Raw genomic sequence first — 24,829 nt, forward strand, 5'->3', positions numbered from 1 at the left:
TATTTTATTACTCACAAAACAGAGTATAAATAGTAACTCACATTATACCCTATTATTATTAATTATCCTTTCAAAAAAATCGGTATGGCGGTATGTTGGAACATGTCATACCGACAATTGGCAAGTGATGACGACTACTGGCCAAAAAGCATTATATTAATAAAACTCCAATTTTTATGAAATTTAATAAAAAGTTATTAAAACTTTATTTATTATTGTAAAACTATACAAAATTTCAAATCTGAATAAATTAACTTTGTAATGATTGAAAAGTTCCACTCAAAATGGTGAACGACTGAAAACCTGAAAATCCTAAAAGTGCCGACTACTGGTACACTTAGAAAGTGCCGACAACTGGTGCACTTAGATGTAAATAAATTCAAGGTAGGGCAGAACTACCATATGATTAATTTTTTTTTTTATTTTTCTGGCTTAATATGTCAACTTCATTTGTTAATGTGTGCGTATTCTTTTCAATAATAAAAAAATTGTTCAGAAAATATTCAAATTCGGGTCTTTCAAAATACTTATTGCAACATATGCATCGACAAAGTCTACAGTTTTTGTCGCGAAATAAACCATAAGAGATATATAGAACATGATCAGGTAGACCTCTATACTTGCAATTTTTTCAAAGTTAGCCTACCTTGTATTCATTGTACCATGGATGAAAGTACATAAGAAGCTTAAAGTCATTGCTAGGAATATTTTGTGACATTTCTTAAAGGGAATACAATCCCCACTAAAATCGTGTCGTCGTTTTTCATTAAAAATTGAAATATGACATGCTTTCAAGCTTTTTATGTACTTGTATTACTTTCGTAAGCTTATTATTATTATTAAGCTTACATAATAATAAAACCCAACATATTGTCAATAATTTGATTGAGTTTATTGACAATAGTTTGCAATGTGGGCTTTTTGTTAAGTTAACTTTAAAGCCCTTCCTTTTTCTCAGAATTCAAAAAAATCACAAAATGTGAGTTTTTTCCCTAAAATTTAAAATATTTAATTATTTTTATTTATAAAAAATAGTGCAATCGTGCTTTTAGTAATTTTTATTTTATTTGTTTCACGGTAAGTATTGCTATTTGTTTCATTTTTTGTATACTCTCATCAAATACCACAGAAAACCAAGAATAGAAGAGTGATTCAGTATCCACAGAAAATCATAGATACAAAAATAAAGCCTATATGACTTAAAAACCCGCATTTACATCTTTCCTTTATAGTCCACTTTTGTTATCCCTTACTTTAGGAACAGTGAAGTATAAAGTTCACATTATCGAGTTCTCATTATTACATCTTTCCTTTAAAATATATGCATTTTTTACAGAGATATGGCAAGTTTTTTTAAAGTAACTGGTATTCACTGCATTTTTTCACAATGGCATCTTCATTTTAGTTTCAAAATAATAAACGAAATACGAATTTGTAATTGATTTCGTGAAATAAATTTATAAATCAGTTCTTCAATATAAAATAAACGATTTGCGTTATCCATTTTTATTTAAATAAATTTTGCTGTTGTTGATATATTATCAGTAAACTTTACGTTAAAAGATAAAGGGAAGATGGTCTGAACATTTGCTTATCAGACAGTTCATCCTTAAATGAAAATGATTTATGTGTCCGACAACATCACTTTTTTATCTATCGGAAAGATGTAATAACCGGCCAAAGACTTTAAATCATGGTAAAATTAAGAAGGTAGTCATTTAAAATAAGCATTACCATCTCTGCATTTTCTGTAATTTACCTTGTCACATTTCACTACATAAAAGCAAGTTCCCATCTCTGATTTGTGTATATACAATGAATTTATAAATACAAATCATGGCAGAAGAATACAGGTAGATGCATCAACGCTTGGGAGCATTGATATGTCAAAAAAAAATAAATGTTTTTTCAAATATAAGTGGATTTTTATATGTTTTCTTTTACTACGGAGGCTATTATAATTCGCGTTTTTCAACAATTTTTACAAATTTAAATAATTTTTCATTCAACATTTTCAATTCCAAAATTGGTTTGACAGTTCATTGTCCCAGCAGCTGTGTCGACGCGTCTACCTACATATATTCTTCTACCATAATACAAATTTTGACATTAAGATGTTGTCAGATGAAAAAAATTTTAAAAAATGTAAACATGTGATTGCATAACTTTACCTCCTTGATTCTACCATGCCTTGGTAAAAAAAAAAAAAAAATATTTTTATATAAAAGTATCTGAATTCAAACGTGTTCCACTTTAAACTACAAATACCAGTAAGACCGTTTGAATGATATGTAAAACTTTTCAAAAACCATAAAGTGTCTGAGGCCGTTATATGGGGTCCCTACCAAAACGGGAACCTCTATAGACAATTTTATACTTCAAGGATTGTCACCTATAACATTTTTTAAATAATAAATTTGTAAAATAATACTTTTTCGGAAGTGAGTGACTGCCTCTCATGAATGAATTCTACACCAAATGGATTTGCGCCATTTTGTTACTTGCTGAGAACATTTTATTGTTTATTAGTAGTTTAATCATTTACTTGAATTTTGTTTTGTGTTGTGGCGGCCATGTTTATACATATGGTGCAGCCTAAGCATAAGGTCGCCCTGCCATGCCAGCAGCCTACCAAATTTAATGTCAAAATGCACTATTGTGATTGAAATCACAGAACAAAAGATAAACAAAGCCAACAAAACGTAAATAAATTTTGACATTTCATATTGTTTTTAAAATTTGCAGGAGCACCTTGTTCATACGCCATGCCATGCCGTTTGTTCATACCACATAAAATGTCAAAATTAATGTCATTCGTTTGACTGACCGAATTTCAATTCTTTACAGTTGACGATTGTGTTGGAGACGGTCTGGTCTGGCGGCGGTCGGTTAGATCAAAAACGAGCCGCTCAAGCAAACGCGCATTTTGTTATAAAATTTTGTGTGTGTTATAATTTTTGCAAATATTTCTAAATTTTCGGACGTGGAATTAAAGGACTACAACAAGTGTGACTCCATCAAACTATGGAAACAACGACACCTGTAAATAATAGTGTAATGAACGGCAATCACTACGAAAATTTGCACGAAAGACGCCTTAATATGTACAAATCTAAGGTAGATGTTGTGCTCGGAGCCCAATGGGGCGATGAGGGCAAAGGCAAAGTTGTGGATATGTTGGCCTCCGAGGTTGATATTGTCTGCAGATGTCAGGTATGATTAACATGTGTTTCTATATAGTCATAAATTTATAACGAAGAATTACATATTTAAAGGGCGTCTCATAGTTTTGTGTATTAAATTCCTCCCACTCGTATGTTTGATGTCTTTCCTTTGGTTTGCTTTTCTATGGTCAAGGACATTTTGCCTGCCTGTTTGGCTGTCAAACAGAACACACAATAACGTTTGGAAATAGTATACCTAGAGAACAAAATCATGTGTATGTTGCATGTGTTGTCTTAAGAATGGAAAAAGAACACCTTTAAATGCTTTTTCATAATCCTACCTCCAAAACAGGTTAAGGATTCCCAAAAGCAAAGCAGCTGATATAAGACATCATGACAGACATAATGATATTGCATCAGAATTGCCAGTCCATGTTTGGTTATTTTAACTCCTTTATTGTTTATTGGTTAGTCACATGTGTTTATGGTATCATATTGTTTTGCCGTTTGTTTCTTTCTCCATTGGCCAAAAAGGGGAAGAACAAATATACATACACAAGTACGTTTTCTGTGTGTTTTGCCATAATTTTCATATACAAACAAAAGCGCTAAAATGTGTATATACTTCTACATTTGATATGTTTCTAGTTTCTGTGTGCCTGCTACTAGAAAAGGGGTTTACATAACCAACATACTCCAGTACAAATATATTTATTTGTAACATTATTTCTTTTTCTACAGTGCAAAGGTCTGGCACGTTTCCTTTCCCTTGTCTTCTACACTAAGATATTGTCGTATATGTTTGTTTTTTTTTTGCGTTTTGTTTTGTTGCTGCTGATCACCACCACCATCATCATCCACATCATCTTGATTGCTCACTTCCTATTTCATCACGTTTCTGTTTAGAATTTTTTTATTTGAATTCAATTTAAATTGTTGTTGCGTTTTAGAATGAAATCTAATTCTTCTAATTTGTAAATATTATGTCATTTTCAATGCTGTTTTTGTAAATCGGTCAATTATCGGAAATTATTGACAATCAACCAGATAGCGTAGATGATGAGGTTATATATTTGTTTTGTTGAGGTGATATTTAGCACTTTTTCTAATTAGAAACTCAACAGTTCCAGTCTGAAAATGACAGAAGTAAATATACAATGTTTAATGTTTTTTTTGGCCCGTTATTATATAGTATACTTACGGAAAGCGTTGCAACAATTGGATATCTGTAGGTATATGATTTTTCCCACCTAAAGGAGAATCAAGAAGAGAATATTTTGTTAAATTCATTGTGAAACGGTTCAAAGCTGAAAAAATAAAGTTAAAAAATAAACCAGTGAAATCGTTGCATCACATCCAATAAATTCTGATAAAAGCTCAATTCTTCTATATTATTTTACAAAATTAGTATTTGCTTGATGTATACGTAAGATTTTAATAACTGATATGTTTTTTTTAAACATGTTGGAAATGGCTTATTGATTTCTGCTAAAATTGTTATAGGAATATCTTATTTTTTTGTCTCTTGATTTGTTACGGATTAGCTATAGTTTTCACTTCTTTATTATTTTTCATATCGTTTTTGGTACCCATGCTTTCGAATTATAACTACACGTTGCATTTAAACAATGCACCAGCTTTATAAATAACAAACCCCATATATGGTTAAGACACTCTATACTTATGTGTTGACATATTTTTGTAAACCGTTGTAGAAATACGCAATCATGATTCGTTGACATACTGACCTCATTGTTTGCGATTTTTTGCAGAAATGTCAAATTACAGTTCAGTAGTTTTTAGAATGTGGATGATATACTCTTAATACCGAAAATCGGTAGGAAACGTTATATGGAGCTATACAAAATTTGATCGTGTTTGCATCGTTTTCATAATCCAGAATGTAGGAGTAATTTCAATGTCTCTGCCTTTTGAAGCTTGATCTTAAATATTGCAAGCTATATAACCCAGGGGCGAACTGACAGACATGGAATGAATTTAAAATTTCCCTAGTCTCTCAATCTTACCCTTTTGGGTAATAATTTTTTTTTTTTTTAATTTTAAATATAATGAGATAGTGCTGATATTACCAATACAATAACCGACAATTATACAGAATTTATTTTAAGACAATTGGAATTGTGACTAAAGATTTCACGATTTTTGTAGCGATTTTTAAAAATGTATATACGTTTTTGATGCGAGTATCGTACTTGTCAAATGTACCGTGTAGAGCGATCTTACATTATATATTTATTTTGTTTATTTTTATTAATTTATCGTTAACATTTATAATCATATTTATTTATCTTTATACCTATTTTGCAATTGTAATGCTTTCGTCAATCCTTACTAAAGCGTTTTGATTCACTGTGCAACATTGTTATGATTAGTTTTTCTACCTGCTTCAGTGGACTTTGTTAAAGTTGTAACGTATATTCCAAACACATTGAGTGATCGAACGAACGAAGGGTTACAATGTAACAGTTATTGAGATGCGTTCGATCACTGATTGAGTTTTTCTTTGTTGTCTCTTTTGTGCTTTGCTAAGTTAACGTAAAGAGCTTTCACTTGTTTATTTAACAATAGAGTCGTTTAAATTGTAAACGATCGATATGTTTGGAAAAAAGCTTTGTTTGGATGGCTATAAAAGAGCGAAGGTTTAATGCGCCGGACCTTGATTCTCTTATAGACAATCCATAAGGTAAGAACTAAGTCTTCTTGGAAACACGATTGTGTGGCCGGTTGGCTTATTCTTCCGAAGCTAATTACATAGAATACTTGGTGAAAGCGATGGCAGTCCCTTGTATTCATGTTTGAGGCATATGGACCAATTGTCAAAAATGTAAGATTTATTTTCAATAAAGAATTTTTATAACGATTTTATGTAGAAAACCTTGGTGTATTTTATTTGGAATTGGAACCGGAAATCTACACACCAAACCCTGCTACATAATTGGCGCCCAACTTTTATTTTATATATAAAATTTTTATGGAAATTCCTGAAACCCCACGAAGAAGTCCACGCCTAAAAATCATGACCAGTGCATCTTTAACAACTGAGCAATTTGAGACGTTAGTAAAAGCTGTAGCTGCAGCTAATGTAAAAGTTGGAACTTTTAGCCATTGTTCAGCTCGCTATAATGGTGAAAAAGATTCGACCAAGCTTGAGGAGTTCATCTCGGCTATCACAACTTTCAAAACTGTGGAAAATATTGGAGATATGGAAGCCATTAATAGTATGCCAATGCTGTTGTTGGGTGATGCTTCCGAGTGGTGGAGTGGCGTGAAGTCGAAAGCTAAGAAATTTGATGATGTGGTGAATATGCTGCGTGATTCCTTTTGCCCAGCAAAGCCGGCATGGCGCATATATGCGGAAATTTGTGAAGGAAAGCAGCAGAAGAATGAAGCCACAGATGTGTTCATTAGGAAGAAGAGGGCGTTATTCGCTAAACTTCCAAAAGTTCCGTCGGAAAATGACCAAATCGACATCCTGTTTGGAATGCTTCATGTCCAGATTCGTGAACGAGTTATTCGTCATAAGGTGGCAAATTTCGACGAATTGCTCAAGGATGCACGAGAAGCTGAAGATTCCCTAAACGAGCGTGGCAAGATTGTGAACACCGAGAATCTAGCATCTGGTGGTCCAGTTCGATGCACGTATTGTCGCAAAAAGGGTCATACGAAGGACAACTGTTTTAAGAAGGAGAAAATCGAATCCGAGGCCAGACAGCAAGCCAATTATATCGCTCAAACCAATACGGAAAAACCGAAATTGGCATGTTATGGTTGCAATGCACCAGGATTTGTTCGTGCAAATTGTCCCTATTGCAGTGCAAACAAAAATAAAGCACATGTTGGCTTTAATAGCATGGCAGTTAGATTAGTGGGACGAGAAATTCCAATGGCAAATATTCTAATATTTGGCATTCCAGGACAAGCATATATGGACACGGGAGCTCGTACCAGTATTGCTAGTTCCAATCTTAAAAAAGTAATGGATTTTCATGGGTGTATTTACAGCAAAGTAAGAATGGAAATATCTTTGGCAGATGGAAGTAGATCGGTGCAAGATTGTTTGTCCACTATTTGCAAAATTTTTATTGGAGGCAGATCCTTAAACATACAGTTCGTCATTTTGCCAAACGCCCCAAATAATCGTACGCTGTTGGGAGCAGATTTTCTGGAACAGGCAGCCATTGTTTTGAATATGGGTCAAGGCTACTGGTGTTTTGAAGACGATCCGAAAAGCCATTTTGAATTTCCTGAGTGCTTACCATTAGATTTAAACTTACTGGAGACCATAAAAGTGGTCAATCGAAACCCTAAGCCCATTCAAAATGTTACTCCTGCACCGGCAACAGAAGCTTTGAAAAGAAAACACGAAGTCGACGTACAAGAAAGAGGAAAATACAACCGTGAAGTCTACATGTCTGAATTTGAGAGTTTTGGTCCGGAAATGACAGGAAATGATTACTCCCCACACTCAATTCAAGCCATTTTTAAAGATAGTTTGCCTTTGCATGAACAAGATACTCCAGAACGTAACAATAAGTCCAATTTTGTCAGTGTTAAATCACAAAATGATGAGTATTTGGACTCCATTCTTACTCCTTTATTTATGGTGGACTACAAAATGTTGAAGCCTTCTGACGGCCACTGTCTGGACTTGGATAAAAAGTCACTGTTGGATCAGCTTTTGGAAACCCATTGGGAGATTTTCGGAGCAATTAGTGAACCCACACCATTTATGGAGCATACTATCAACACTGGCGATAAATCCCCAATATTTTCACCTGCATATCGTCTATCCTTCGTGAAGACTAAGGAATTGAAGGCAGAAGTTGATAGTATGTTGGAACTGGGTATTGTTGAAGAGTGCGAATCTGCTTGGGCATCACCTGTTGTTATGGTTCCGAAACGAGATGGAGGTATTCGCGTCTGTGTTGACTATCGGAAGTTGAATAGGTTTACAGAACCTGATCGCTATCCACTGCCTAGAATGGATGATATATTGCATTCGGCTAAAAGTACGAAGTTTATGACCACACTAGATCTTCAAAGTGGTTATTACCAAATCGCGGTGGCTGATAAAGACCGTGATAAAACATGTTTTATAACTCCATTTGGTTTATACCGTTTTACTAGAATGCCCTTCGGACTAAGAAACGCCCCTGCTACATTTCAACGTCTCATAGACCATTTTAAAGCCGGCTTGAATGGAATGTTAATTTTTGCCTATTTGGACGACCTAATTATATGTTCAGGAAGCTTTGAAGACCATTTGAGAGATTTAAACTCGGTGTTTACTCGCCTGGGTCATTACAAGTTACGTGTTAACAACTCGAAATGTCGATTTTGTTGTAGTGAAGTTAAATTTCTGGGACATGTTTTAACTTCCGATGGCATAGCCGTCGATCCAGAAAAAACAGAGGCAATATCAGGCAAAAGAGAACCTCGAAATGTGAAAGAATTAATATCTTTTATTCAAACTTGTTCGTGGTATCGAAAATTTATTGACAAATACGCACAAATAGCAAGACCTCTTACGGATCTGACAAAAAAAACTGCTACTTGGGTTTGGGGAGAGCCACAAAAAGTAGCATTCAATGAATTGAAGCAAAAGCTTATATCGCCACCAATACTAAAACAAGCTCAATATGACTTGCCATTTATAATAAAAACGGATGCAAGTTCATTCGCATTAGGAGCAGTTTTGATTCAGGGGGAGGGCAGTGATGAACACCCGATAGAATACATCAGTAGATTGCTTTCTAATGCTGAAAGAAATTACTCTACAACTGAAAGAGAAGCTCTTGCAATTGTCTGGGCCTGTTCCAAATTCAGAGGATATATAGAAGGAGCAGAAATAATCCTCATGACGGATCATCAACCTTTGAAATGGTTATTGAGCATGAAATGTCCCGTGGGTCGTTTAGCCAGATGGGCTCTGCAGATACAACAATATAACCTGCAAGTTGAATATACACCAGGAAAATCTAACTCCGTGGCGGATATGTTATCTCGTCCAAATGGTTTTGCTGATGAATCAAATACTGCTCCTATTCTGTCGTTTCAAATTGATTTCCCTACAAGAACACCGGCAGTGGTACGTGAAGAGCAAATGAAGGATGAATCTTTGAAACGAATCATAAATTCCTTAGAATCTGAGAACGAAGATTTGAGTCATTGGACTAATCGCGGATACATTATGAATGAAGGAGTTCTCTATCGATACAATGATGATGAAACCGATGAAGCGCAGTTTGTTGTTCCAGAGCATGAGCGAGCTCAAATTTTAAAAGTATATCATGATGATAGCACCGCTGGGCACTATGGGGTGGACAGAACTATACAACGGATCTCAAAAAGGTTTTTCTGGCCAGGTATGCGAGCAGAAATTTCAAAACATGTCAAGTCATGTATAGAATGTCAACGATTTAAAGCAACGAACATGAAACCCATTGGACTCATGAAGACAACAAGTACTAACCAACGATTTGAAGTTTTAGCTGTCGATCTTTTTGGTCCGCTGCCCACTACAGCTGATGGTTATCAATGGATATTAATCGCCGAAGATGTTGCTACACGCTGGGTTGAATTGTTTGCCCTAAAGGAAGCCACAGCCGAGGTATGCACTAAAACCCTCATTGAAGAGGTTTTTCTTCGTTATGGAATCCCAAGACGACTTAAAACTGACAATGGAGTCCAGTTTATTTCTGCCATAATGCAACAAGTTGCCTTCTGTTTCAATATACAGCAACAATTTACGCCTGTCTATCACCCCCAAGCAAACCCAGTTGAACGTAAAAATCGCGACATGAAAGCGCAACTGGCTATTCTTGTCCAGGGTCATCATAACACCTGGTCTACCCACATAAGTGCCATCAGGTTTGCCATGAATACGGTGAAATGTCAATCAACAGGGTTTTCGGCCGCATTTCTAACTTTTGGAAGAGAATTAAGATCATTGGACGACGTTCAGAACGATTTGAAATCTGTAATAGAGAGGGAAAACTTTCTTCCACAAATCACGTCTTACCTACGGAAACTATCGAGTATTATCCAAGATTCAAAAGAGTGTGAAGAAGGAAGACAAGATGCAAACAAGAACTCGTACGACATCCACAGAAGGTCGCAACCAAATTTTGGTATTGGAGCCACTGTAATGATTAATACTCATGTTCTGAGCCAAGCGTCAAAAGGAGTTACTTCCAAGTTTGTTCCCAAGAGAGACGGCCCGTATGTTATAATCAGGAAAATTGGTTCGACATCGTACGAAGTAGCGTCCCCTGAAAACATCAACATTCCCTTAGGTACATATCACGCATCTGCCTTAACACTGTATGCTGATGACAATACCAATATTATGCCAAAGCCAGTTCATCCCATTCGCAAGAGAGGAAGACCCAAGAAGTTCTAGATGTTTTGTCGTGCTTTCGGGCCGAAGCCGCACTCCAAAGGGGGAGAATGTAGAGCGATCTTACATTATATATTTATTTTGTTTATTTTTATTAATTTATCGTTAACATTTATAATCATATTTATTTATCTTTATACCTATTTTGCAATTGTAATGCTTTCGTCAATCCTTACTAAAGCGTTTTGATTCACTGTGCAACATTGTTATGATTAGTTTTTCTACCTGCTTCAGTGGACTTTGTTAAAGTTGTAACGTATATTCCAAACACATTGAGTGATCGAACGAACGAAGGGTTACAATGTAACAGTTATTGAGATGCGTTCGATCACTGATTGAGTTTTTCTTTGTTGTCTCTTTTGTGCTTTGCTAAGTTAACGTAAAGAGCTTTCACTTGTTTATTTAACAATAGAGTCGTTTAAATTGTAAACGATCGATATGTTTGGAAAAAAGCTTTGTTTGGATGGCTATAAAAGAGCGAAGGTTTAATGCGCCGGACCTTGATTCTCTTATAGACAATCCATAAGGTAAGAACTAAGTCTTCTTGGAAACACGATTGTGTGGCCGGTTGGCTTATTCTTCCGAAGCTAATTACATAGAATACTTGGTGAAAGCGATGGCAGTCCCTTGTATTCATGTTTGAGGCATATGGACCAATTGTCAAAAATGTAAGATTTATTTTCAATAAAGAATTTTTATAACGATTTTATGTAGAAAACCTTGGTGTATTTTATTTGGAATTGGAACCGGAAATCTACACACCAAACCCTGCTACAACCGGATAATTAAAAATAACAACTCTTTTTAGAAAACATATATTTGCAATGTCATGAATTTCTATAAGAACAAGTGTTATTGCCCCTTAAAAGTCCGACTTTTGATTATAGCGTATTGATTTAGGGCAAAACTAATTTGGTAAATATATCCCAAACTATAATTTAATAAACTCGAATTTTAAATAAATTAAATTCTCAAAGAAATTCGAATTTCAAGTGGAATTCTAAATGAAGTTTCGAATATAAATGTTTGTTTAAATTTGGAATTGTAGGTCATAATGGAGAGTACATTGTCCATATTGATCCCCGGTTTCCAACTTATATTGGGTATTTTTAGGAAATGTAGGAAATCATTTTTTGCTTTCATTCAATAAAATTAAAAAAAAAAATGTAAAAATTATGGCGTTTGACTTTGTTGCAGTTTCCATGGAAAATCTGGCTAGGATCATAAAAATAGAATAATTTTAGAATAAGTTTAGGAGTAGAAAAGGAGTTGAATACTCCTAAACTCTTGTCGTTGCGGTAATACAAATAAAAAAGTTGTACTTATATGAATATTATACGCAATTAAGAGTATAACATTAATATTAAATTTTCACACTAAAAACTTTGCCAAAATATTGCTAATTTATCTGACATTTTTTTATATAGAATAATAATTTATCTAATATTTTATTATCATTACTTTTAAGACATTGGAAAATGGTTCTATACATACATATATACATATGTATATATGAGTATATTTTGGTTTTGTTAAGAAATATGAAACAAGTACTAAATGTATACAAACGTTTATTTATATTTGTATTATATTTTGTTTTGAATATTTGCCAGAATCCATAAATATATATGTATACACATGCCAGCCCCTTTGTTGATCTTTTCACCATGGTACATATGTACGTGTTAACATCCATAACATTTCCATATGTCTAAGAAAAACTTACATTTACAACACTTTTGTGGATAAATATCAATAACTGGCATTACAAACTCTGTTGCATTACTATTTCCTATTAACCTTGGTTGATTTTAATTCGCATTCAAAATATATGTTAAATTTTTTAAATGTTAATCCCCCATTATTTCTTTTTTATTCAACTTTTCAGGGTGGCAATAATGCCGGTCACACTGTCGTAGCCAATGGCACTGAATTTGATTTCCATCTTTTGCCCAGTGGTATTGTCAATGAGAAATGTATTTCAGTAATTGGTAAGTTTATTTCGCTATATGTATTGAATATGTTGTGTTCTTTTTTTGTTAACTATTTCAAGGTAACTGGACTCCGTTCTTTCTATCTGTATCATTTTTATTTCATCAAGATTTTTTAGATTAGATAACAGAAAACAGAATTCATTTTATATCATCACGTAGTTGAACTGTTTTCAAATTATATACACAGATCGTAAAAAAGTGTTAGCGGACATTTAATGTATATATTTTTGCAAAGGAAATATTAAGTATTCTTTAAATTGGACAAATAATTGACTACCCCTCAGCTAATTTGTAAGTTTAGAAATTAATAACCGACTGGTATGAATGAAAACAGATTTGTTTGGTTTCAAATTACATATTGTAAACATTTACACTCAACTTCAAGTTCTTATTTACTGAAAAATGAAGCCTTTTATCAGACGAACCAAAAAGAGTAATTGTTTGCAAGGAGTTGAAAGAAACTACATTTATTTATCATTTACTAAGATGTCTTTGTATTGCACATTTTAATATGCACACGAATTGAAAAAGGCGAACACGTTTCTACTCTAAAAGTAGGTCTTATCACACTTGATTGATTATAACAGTCATATATTTACCTTTCGATTGGATTATTTTGAAATTTCTTATCTCATTTTGAAAAGAAGTTGTGGCAATTTGATAAATTAATTTTACAGTGGGATCATCGTTCTCTTGATTTTGTCAATTTTGAAAATTTTAATAGAATTTAATAGTTAATTTATAAAAAGTACTGTTAGTAAAGGGTCATTCGTCCTCTCTCTTGTTTTCGATCGTTTAAATTAAAGAATGCCTGGTTTGGCAACTACTGCCCTTGGCCATAAAGAATCATAAAAAGAAGAAGAAAAAGTGCGTTTAGAGCGCGTTTAACCCTCTTTGTCAGCATCCATTGACTTAATCTAGATTTATTCAAACTGATTTACCATACGACAATTGATCTGCTCTTGATCGGATTTATTAACAGATCCATGTTCCTTCATGCTGCAAAATGACCTAAAAGCTCTCTGTGCCATAAAGTTCGACTTTATTTTTCAACTTACTTAGTATTGCAGGGATAGTTTCATTTTTAGATTGCATTTGAATAAGTTATTCTAGTTACGTGGTTTTCACATGTTAATATTTCACTCAAATTAGACCAATATTGTTCCACTAATTTTGGAAGCCATCCATAAATGTGTGTAACGGCCAGTGAATAAGATAAGTAAAGTGTCAGCAAAACATATTAGCATGATTTTGTGAAAAGGTCTAGAAAACTCCTTGAATTTTACTTCTCGCTGTCTTTTCTAAAATTAAAAAAATAACATTTCCCTATTTCACAAATAATTGTTTTTTATTTATACTCTTTACATAATATTCGATAAATACTACAAGGCCTACACAATATATGGTATTATCTACGGTGACGCATTACAAAAATGTGTGCATTTTCAATTAGAGTATGGCGACAGGCAATGTTATCTGCCAGTAGTTAGTAGCGGCTGTAGAGAATATTATTAGTCATTATTACTTATATTATGGTGATTTTATAAAGAATACTATAACCTTTTAAGGTTATCATCAACTGAAAAAAATACAACGTCTTCCGCAAGCAAAATAAATTATTCCCAATATATTTATTTTGTTTTCCCCCTGATTAAAATGTATGTGCAAATATCCTCCAATGGTGTATGCAATTTCCATGTGATTATTATTATAATTTATACCATTTATACAACAAATAGGTAGCGGAACCACCCACAACCATCAACAAACAACCAAACGTAGAACAATCACTGTTCTGTAATAACTTTTAATTAAATATAAACAAAAGCCAATCGTCTGTCTGAAGGTTTGCCTGTTGTTTGGTTGTTTAATCGATTTGATAACTTTGTTGTATATTTTCTTGAGCTATTTGCTTCTTGTTATTTCACAGTACGCATATTCGGTTTTGTTCTTTTAGTAGATGTTCTATTTCCCCCCCTCAGTAGAAAGATTTGTTGTAGGTATTTTGCAAATTAATGTTTTGTTATCATCATTTCCTCAGCGAAAAATGTCACAAGACTGATTATATTTTATATTCCAAACAAACATAATTTTCAGTTGTATTTTTGTGAAGTTTGGCACTCGCTCTATTACGTGTGTCATTTAGCCCTTTTGTTGTTGTTGTCATTATTGCGTTATCAAACAATTCTAAAGTAATTTATATTAAAGTATTTAATGACAGGCGGTAACCGTCATCATGACATGGCCGTTAACAAATTAGGCAATCATTCACGGAATGGTACAAAAGTTCTTAAAATTATTTGGTGTATTTTATTTAAATTGTTGAATGTTGGTTGGCACGCATATCGGCAGATTCGAGTTTCGTTAATTGTCATTTTGTGAATAATATTTTTTTTTTCATTGTACTGTTTTGTATTCAACCTTTAGACTGGATAGCATGTTGGCCAAACATCCTTTTAGAATAAATGAGTTTCAGCATAATTTAAGTCAATCTAGGCTAGCTCTCGATTTGTTGTGTGTCATAATATGTTGATCAAAAATATGTCAACTATTCTAGAAAATCTCCTACCGAGGGTCATTAAGATTTTTAAAATTGTCAAATTATTTTGGTCACTGCTCTGGTGCACAAAATTGTCCGTCTGAGACCACCACAAAGAACAAATATAGGTCTACATTCAATATTTTGCATGCCAAGTTTTGGAAACCGATATTCAAAGTGACATTGCTTGAAATACGTCCTCAAATGCCTGGAAAGGTGGTCGAAAATTGGACATTCAGAATGCTCTTTGTGCAAAATAGTCGTGGTGGACATATGTCCGAAAATATATTTAAATGTTAAATTACAAGGAATATTTTTGCAATTTCATAATTTGGCATTTGATTTATTTAAATTTCCAATCAACAAGCTCTTTGAAAAACACCCTTTAGCTATATTACTTTTAGTGTGATAATATTTTTAATTCAGGAAGTCAAATTTAGACATATATGGTATGTTCCTGAACCTGCAAGAGTCTACCACTTTTGCAATTTTCTTCGATATCATAAATGGAAAATCGGTTATCTTAGTAACCGACCAATAACTATAAATTTAGGCATATAACAAAAAATTACTGTATACTATAGACATATAACTATAAAGAATGAAATATCAGAATATGCGATGAAATGCTAAATAATTGTTTTGCTTCTAAGTCCGACTTTGTTCAAGGTTTTTAATGTCACAGCGATATTTTCTATAAATAAATTTTCATCATATAAGAAAGTTTCTCCATTTTTCTTAAGAAAACCTTACATAAGTAACGTAGATCCCATCTTTGAAGAAACATCACAGCTTGGAACTAGAATATTGGAAAAATATCTGTCAACAACATCAACTGCTGGAAAAACATTAATATTTTTGTGTTTATTTCTCTTTCGAGACGAGCTTAATGATCTGAAGTTTGCAGTAAAAAGGAAAGCCAGGTAGACACTATCACACACTCCTACTATGCGACGCGATTCGCCGTTGGTTAACCGGTTCATCAGGCATATTTGTTGTTGATGATGGCTTTCTGGAAAGTAGTATTTATTTCGAAATTATTGCGATTGAGCATATGCGAAGTGCACACCAGAAACCTTCCAAGTTCGACTCAAGTTGTATTAGAAGATTTTTTAACAATTTTTTCTAGTGATTATTTTTCTGTCAACAACAACTACATTGCGTACACTTGTTATAGTGCTGCTTTAGGACGACGTGTTAGTGGCTCTGAATGTTGAGCCAGCAACTTCTAGTTGGCTGCACATCGAGGTCCGCAGTTCAAATCCCACAGCCAGGCTCGGCTGAATTTGTAATTTTTGAGTTTTGCCTTGTTAAGGCGAAGATCATATGTTTATGATTTATGTGTTTATATCTCTTTCGAGACGAGCCTAATAATCTGAGTTTAGATGTCATTTAAGATTTCAATTTATTTTAGTCTGTTCTTCTGGAAATCATAAGGGTTTTTGTTGATTCCGTTAGAAGAATATAGCATTAGAAGCACTAATTCAATAAACTGTTATCTTTAAATCATCATAGATCTAACTGGCAGTTTCGAAATATGATGTATGGGATCAACTATTGTACACATACATGTGAGATATGTGTTCATCACCAAAATTCTGATAATACCTAAATTATTAACATCTACTGGAAAACTGTTATTTTATTTAAGATAGTTTAACGTCATCAACATTGAATTTTTTATACAAAAATAATTACATATAATATTAATTGTTTAGGCATCACATTTGCCGGACAATCACAGCAACAACAATGACTGTGCCTCCCTGTAGAAAACAAAAAATTTAGCACGTTCAATGAAATGTTCTTTTCAATGCTTGTTCTTTTTATTTTTTGTGTTCGTCATTTCGTAGTCATGTGATTACACAAAAACGTTTTGTTGTTATTATTATCATTTGTATACTAGGCACCGACGTGGGGGAGGTACACACAAAACAAAAAAACATTAGTATATAGGTAAATAAAATGAAAATTAGATTCAAATTTTAAAAGAAAAACAAAAATCTACATATGAAAAAGTGAAAACAGTAGCATTGTCGGCATCGAGGGGAGGGAAAACGACCAACAAATCCAAGGAAAAATTGATCTGCTGAAACATTGTCTAATGTTCTTAATGAGAATATACATTTGTTATATATACATATACGTGTATGTGTGTTTATATATTTATAATTTATTTTTATTTTGCATTCGGTGAATGTCAAGGAAAGAGTGAAAGGCTTTCGTTTTGAGATTTTCTTCGCTCTTTTACTATTTTTTGGCAAGCACAAATCTGATGAACACAATACCAATAACTATACTGAAACGAATAATAATCATGAAGTAACAATAATTTGGTTCCTTGCTGCAAACATATCTTGATATTTTATCTCCCATCAAAATAAATTTATTGGATAATATAAACGATGAGCAACAAATCATGAATGACGGCAAGAAAAACTTGAGACTAAATGTCACTTTCTTCAATTTTCTAAAAACAATTCAGAAATGCTTTTTTCTTTTTCAAGATTTGAAAATACTAAGGATAAGGATTTTTTTGCATTCATCCTATAAACGATTTAAACAAGTTTGCGATAAATAGCTTAATATCATTGGATAGATGAAATTGTATGTACGTGGAGAGGAAAAGGGACTAGACATCGAAATTTTCATTAGTCAACCGTAAAGATGGTGTACGTCGCTTTATCTTTATTCTAAACATGGAACACTGATATAAAACTGAACACTGAAATTAAAGAGTACTAGCAAGTGTCTGCTTTTTCGTCAGCGAAAAATTCACCTTACAATTTTAGATTTGTTCCAACAGTTCGTGTAAGGAATAAAGTTGATTTAAATTACTCCCCTCCCAGTGAATTAAATTGCTTTATATGACTCCCCCCTCAAATCCATGATTATAGCTGCTGCTGGTGTTGTAAGGACTACCCGTATTGGATCGTCCATAATAATTTATATAATATTTGTAAGACTTTTTCAATTGGTTCGCATCCGGCTTTGTACCTACACTATTAATCCGTATTAATAATACACATAAAATAGAAACACTTTTCATTGTTAAAAAAAACTTACCCAGATTTCTATAATTTTTAATTACAGGTAACGGCGTTGTCATACACTTGCCATCTCTATTCGATGAATTGAGCAAAAATGAAGCTAAAGGTTTGCAAAAGATCGAACATCGCTTAATTATATCCGATCGTGCACATTTGGTTTTCGATTTCCATCAGGCTGTTGATGGTATGCAAGAAGCTGAAAAGGGTGGCAAATCGTTGGGTACCACCAAAAAGGGTATTGGTCCAGCCTACTCCAGCAAGGCCACACGCAATGGCATTCGTGTTGGTGAATTGCTGGGCGATTTTAATCTCTTCAGCGAAAAGTATGTCCATGCTTTTTGCAATGGTTGTCATTGATTATTGATTTCGGATTTCTTTTAGATTCAAATCTATTGTGGCCACTCATGTGCGTTTGTTCCCCTCCATCAATGTAGATGTTGATGCTGAGCTGGCACGTTATAAGGAATATGCTGAAAAGATTCGCCCCTATGTCAAGGACACAATTTGCTTTTTGCACACCGCTCTGCGTCAGGGCAAAACCATTTTGGTTGAAGGCGCCAATGCTGCAATGTTGGATATTGATTTTGGCACATATCCCTATGTGACCAGCAGTAATTGTAGTATTGGTGGTGTGTTGACTGGTCTTGGCCTGCCACCACAAACCATTGGTGAAGTTATTGGTGTTGTCAAGGCATATACGACTCGTGTTGGTGACGGTCCCTTCCCCACCGAACAATTGAATGTGAGATAAACTTGAGAAAAACATTTTATATATCATTGCTAATTGCGCGTATGTTTATTGTTACAGGAAGTTGGTGATCTTCTTCAAACTCGTGGCTTTGAAGTAGGTGTTACCACCAAGAGAAAACGTCGTTGCGGTTGGTTGGATTTGCCTTTACTGAAATATACCTCATTAGTTAATGGCTATACCTGCATCTGCCTTACAAAACTCGATATCCTAGATACTTTAGAAGAAATTAAAGTTGCTGTAGCGTAAGTTCAAAAGATATTTTTGAAAATACATTGTAAACAAATCGGCCTCTCTATACAGGTACAAGCGTGCCAATGGTGACAAACTGGATCATTTCCCCGGCACCGTTGCCGAATTGGCCACCATTGAAGTGGAATATGCCGTCCTACCCGGCTGGAAAACGTGTACGGAAAATATACGTGACTTCAAGGAATTGCCCGAAAATGCACAAAAATATGTACGCTTCATGGAAAGTGAACTTGGTGTACCCATACGATGGGTCGGTGTCGGCAAGGGTCGCGAGTCTATTATTAATGTACATTAGCACTTAGCACTTTTAGTTTAACGCAGATTATTTTAGAGCATATATACATATATCTCTTCTTTTATTTTACCGTCTTTTGGTTTCTTTATAATTTTTTGTTTCAACATAAATGGCTACATAAAATAAATATATTTTGTATTTCTTAAGAAACCCTTTGACCATAAATTTACTATTAAAAATAATTGCTTCCTTAATATCATTTTTATTTGTACAACGTTTTATGTAAGCTTACATTTACTTAATTACAAATTAAATATAAAAAAAAACTACAACAAGACGAAACACATGTAGTAATAATACCAAAATTCATTAAATGTACTTAAATTTTAACAAATACAAATAACGTATGTGGCTATGCAATCAATAATAATAAAGATGAAACATGTTTAATGAAAAAAATGAAATGTTTTAAATAAAAATGTGGTGGGTTGGATAAGCGTCTGCGGAGATCGAAAAAAGAATTTAACCGAATTTCCGACGCAATGGAATAGAGCGGGACTGATTTTGGCCACGGATGGAGTTTGAGTAGTTCTCAATTTGGGTTTCGACGTGGTTCTAGCACCACCTTTTAGTCCTCACAGATCTCATTCGTGGTGTGTTCAATGGTTCTGATGTTGGTTTGCTTGTTAGTCTAGATTTGTCTAAGGCGTTTGATTCCGCGGATCATACGCTTCTGCTCTATATGTTTTTTTATAACCACCACCTTGGAAAGAAGGGTATATTAACTTTGTCATTCCGTTTGTAACATCCCTAAATATTCGTCGTAGACCCCATAAAGTATATATATTCATAATCAGCATAAAATTCTGAGTCGATTTAACGATGTCCGTCTGTTTGTCCGCCTGTCGTCACGATACAGCCCACAATTTGACGTAGAGCGTCAAAATTTTGCAGAATAATTTGTATTGTATCTAGGATGGCTGGTTTTTGTCACATATCGGGCGGACCGTTATGTGGGGGCTATACCAAAACGTGGACCTATACATGCAATGTATCACCACCGCAGCTAGAACCCACAATGACCAACAAATACCAATTTTTAGACAAATCCTTGAAAAAATGCGGCAAAAATCATCAAAATACCGAATATCGGGAGGTACCGTTATATGGGGACTATACCAAACGTGGGCCGATTTTCAATACCAACCATCCTAGACACAATACAAATTATTCTGTTAAATTTTGACGCTCTATGTCAAACTATGTGGCCTGTATCGTGATTTCAACAGACAGACAGACGGACGCCGTTAAATCGACTTAGAATTTTATGCTGATTATGAATATATATACATTATAGGGTCTACGACGAATATTTAGACATGTTACAAAGGGAATGACAAAGTTAAGTTCCAAGGTGGAGGGTATAAAAATTTACTTGGAAAGTCTGAATTGGTTTCATTTCATTTCTAATGTTGCAATTTTTACAAACTTTTGCAAACTAAACAAGTTAAAAAGCAGTAAGTTCGGCCGGGCCGAACTTTTAATACCCTCCACCATTTGGAACGAATTTGGAAATTTTTAAAAAACAAAATCCTTAAAAAATTCTGTTTAAATTTTAAAAATACCGAATATAGATGTTTTATTGGGGTCTATACGACGTGGACCTACATAGGCATTGTTTGTCATAAGCTATATTCAAATTCGAAAACTTGAAATAAACGGTGAATAATGTAGCTAAAATCATCAAAATATCGTGTATAGGGAGGTACCGTTATATCGGAGCTGTGCGAAGACCTGGACAAGCGTAGATATTTTTCTGTCCATTGCGAAGTTCAAATACGACATCTCAATTAATTTCGGTGGGTATTGTAGCTAAACTCGTCAAAATACCGAATGTAGGGAGGTACTGATATATGGGGCCTATACGAAAACCTGGACCTGCACAGACAATTTTCTGTCACAGACTGCAGATCCCATTACGAATTCTAAATACGTAATTTGAAACAATTCCGGTGAACAATGACGATAAAATCATCAAAATACCGAATATTGGGAGGTACCGTTATATGGGGGCTATACGAAGACATGGACCTGCATAGACAATTTTCTGTCTTAGGCTGTAACATCCCTTTGGAACTTCAAATATTAAATTTAAAACAATTCTGGTGAATAATGTCGCTAAAATCATCAAAATACCGAAAAGCGGGTGATACCGTTATATGGGGGCTGTATGAAGACGTGGACCAACATGGCCCATTTACGAACTTAACCTGCCTACTGGAAAAATAAACATGTGTGCCAAATTTTAGCCTTCTGTCTCAATTCGTTCGAAAGATTACAACAGACAGGCAGACGGACAGACAGATAGACAGACATCGCTAAATCGACTTAGAATTTTACGCTGATCAAGAATATATATACTTTGTTGGGTCTGACATGAGTATTTAGAGGAGTTACAAACGGAATGGCCCACCATAGTATGGTGGAGGGTATAAAAAAATTTATATTTTATAATATGGAATTAACTAACATGTGGCAAAACAATAGAAGTAGACTATCTTGCTAAATCGAATATGTCAACCGTTTTCTAAAATATTTACGTGATTTATAAATATAATAAATATTCGATTATTTTCGGTGTTCCTAGTCACGTAAAAACAGTTATATGTTCCATATCTTAAAAAGACGAATTGTATTTATCTTGTTCTTATCTTAAACATATAATAATCAAGATTTTAAACCCTCCCTTTTAAGGAAACTTTATAGATCCTGTTAGTTCTTGTGTAGTCATCGAATGACGTTATATTTTAAGTCAGTCTTTGCGGATCAAAAACCCATAATAACGGATTGAAAAAAGTGGGCAAATTCTTCAAAACAACTGCTATGGATTCTGTATAAAAAAGACATCCTACGCTTACAATTTTCTGCAATGAAATTAAGGCCAATTCAACTGAAAATTCGGGACGACAATCTTCTACCAGTATTATAGCAAAACAAGCCCCGACATTGTCGATCTTCATTCTTATCCAAGCTGCAGCAAAATGATACATTGAAAGAAAATTCAAGCATTCCAAGATCAATCCACATAACGTATGAGGTTAATATTTAAAGGTGAGAATACATAAAACCCCTTTCTGACTGGCTTAAGTCATCGCTATAGGAAAACGTGAACCTAGTTATTCTACCAATGATCTGCAACCGGAGCTAAAATCAATTACGAAGTACAAATACCATTTTTTTGACAAATTCCTGGAAAAATGTAGCAAAAAACATCAAAATACCGAATATCGGGAGGATCCGTTACATGCCGACTATACCAAAACGTGGACCGATATATCACTTTTTCAATACTAACCATCCTAGACACAACAAAAGTTGTTGTGGCTAATTTTGAAGCTCTAGGAATGTTACAAACGGAATGACAAAGTTAATATACCCCCCTTTTCAAGGTGCTTTATAAATTTTCGATTAGCAGAACTCACGTGCCAACATTGACATTTCATCTGGTGTAAGATCTCGTTATTACACCATGATATCCGGGTTAATACCGCGTTTACATACAAAATCTCTACTCGGGTAACCAAGTGACGAGATCGTAAGCTCAATAGAAGAGGAACCAAAGAATTTAATAAAACTAAAATTCTTTTGGAAAATCTTCTAAATCTTACAACCGCACTTATAAACATTCACATGCTTCTCCACTTGTTATGCTTTCATTCTACCTTAACGAAGTAGCATAACCATGTAAGTTGGTTTTTTGTCTGTTGCAACAAAAACCCCTTCGTCGACCGTGCTTTGTTTCGGGATACCATAGTATTTTGTTGTTGCAAAATGGTCAGGCTTAAACCCTTTATCGTTGTTTTTATAAAAACAACGTTTGTTTATTAGTGGAGAACGATGGTAATGGTACGATATTTTTTGAACTATTCAGGTATGTCACAGAAACGAATTCGGCACGAAAGTGATTTTAATTTCGTATTTAGCTTCTTCCGAAATCTTAAAACGCAAAATTTTCCTGGTTTGAAACCATTTTGTTTTTGCTAGTGCAATGTAATTTTTATAGAAACTTGTGACTTTAAAACATTCTCAAACACTTTTAAGTAATAATAATGTTGTCTTAATGACAAATTGATGGGATCGTATAATAAAAGACAGATTGTTTTCTATTAGGAAGTATATAAAAGGAGCCTTGTCTATTAATAGAACAGTGTTGGCTTGTTAGTTCGGGATAACATATTATTTTGTTGTTGCAAAATGGTCAGGCTTAATCCCTTTATCGTTGTTTTTATAAAAACAACGTTTGTTTATTAGTGGAGAACGATGGTAATGGTACGATATTTTTTGAACTATACAGGTATGTCTCAGGAACGAATTCGGCACGAAAGTGATTTTAATTTCGTATTTAGCATCTTCCGAAATCTTAAAACGCAAAATTTTCCTGGTTTTGAAACCATTTTTGTTTTTGCTAGTGCAATGCAATTTTTATAGAAACTTGTGACTTAAAAACATTCTCAAACACTTTTAAGTAATAACAATGTTGTCTTAATGACAAATTGATGGGATCGTATAATAAAAGACAGATTGTTTTCTATTAGGAAGTATATACAGAGTTTTATTAAACACGTCTTGTTGCCTGGAACGTATAGTAAAGAAGGAAGGAAACATAACTTGACATATTAGATGCACAAAAAGCTTAGTAAGAGATGCTTAAAAGTGCATTAACGAATTGCCAGCTTTTCATATACCAACACCTCTACTAAAACCTGGCACGAGGTTTGTAAGACCCAACTTCTCGGAACATTTCAGGTGCTTCTCTCTTGTCACCGGATTCGTCAGAAAATCTGCTGCCATATCTTCAGTTCCTTTATATTCCAACTCAACATGACCATTATTTACTTTATCGCGCAGGAAATGATGACGTACGTCTATTTGTTTAGATCGACAATGATACGCATCGGGCCTCGCAAGATTCAAGGCACTTTTGTTGTCGCAGAAAAGTTTTACCTTACTTTCAGTACTATTCCATAAATTATTATCAAGTTGACGGAGCCACTCAGCTTCTTGGGCAGATGTGGACATAGCCATGTATTCGGACTCCGTTTTTGACAGTGCTACTGTTCCTTGACGCTTACTACACCAACTTATTGCACCTTTCTGCATGCAGACATAACCTGTGCAAGACCGCCTGCCCGTAACATCATTAGCATAATCCGCATAACAAAATCCATATCAATTAATATCTCCATTCTTTGAATATGTAAGTTTTGCTTGCATTGTACCTTTAAGGTGTCTAAATATTCGCTTCACTGATGCCCAGTGTGAATTATCAAAATCGTTGTTGAACTTGCTCAAAAAAATTACAGCGTAAGCAATATCCGGGCGTGTACCTTGTACTAGTGAAGTAAACTGCCTATAGTTTTTTGGTAT

General features: G+C 34.1%; 1 protein-coding gene across 1 annotated transcript; it reads left to right on the forward strand.

Annotated features, from left to right (window-relative positions):
* Positions 1-2,821: 2,821 nt before the first annotated feature.
* LOC101896715 (adenylosuccinate synthetase) lies at positions 2,822-19,656 on the forward strand. The gene is made up of 6 exons (XM_005186020.4): positions 2,822-3,213; positions 12,473-12,575; positions 18,211-18,490; positions 18,549-18,909; positions 18,976-19,160; positions 19,219-19,656. Exons 1-6 carry the CDS (start codon positions 3,025-3,027, stop codon positions 19,460-19,462), a joined length of 1,362 nt encoding a protein of 453 aa, XP_005186077.1. The 5' UTR covers positions 2,822-3,024; the 3' UTR covers positions 19,463-19,656.
* Positions 19,657-24,829: the final 5,173 nt, after the last annotated feature.

This window comes from Musca domestica, unplaced genomic scaffold, assembly GCF_030504385.1.
Source record: "Musca domestica strain aabys unplaced genomic scaffold, Musca_domestica.polishedcontigs.V.1.1 42, whole genome shotgun sequence".
Lineage (NCBI taxonomy): Eukaryota > Metazoa > Arthropoda > Insecta > Diptera > Muscidae > Musca > Musca domestica.

What these genes read in the sequence shown, in the direction of transcription:
- LOC101896715 (XM_005186020.4), top strand. Translation starts at nt 3,025, where the DNA reads ATGGAAACAACGACACCTGTAAATAATAGTGTAATGAACGGCAATCAC. An exon ending in TTTAATCTCTTCAGCGAAAA is followed by an intron (nt 18,491 to 18,548) that starts GTATGTCCATGC and finishes GATTTCTTTTAG; the next exon opens with ATTCAAATCTATTGTGGCCA. An exon ending in GAAATTAAAGTTGCTGTAGC is followed by an intron (nt 19,161 to 19,218) that starts GTAAGTTCAAAA and finishes CTCTCTATACAG; the next exon opens with GTACAAGCGTGCCAATGGTG.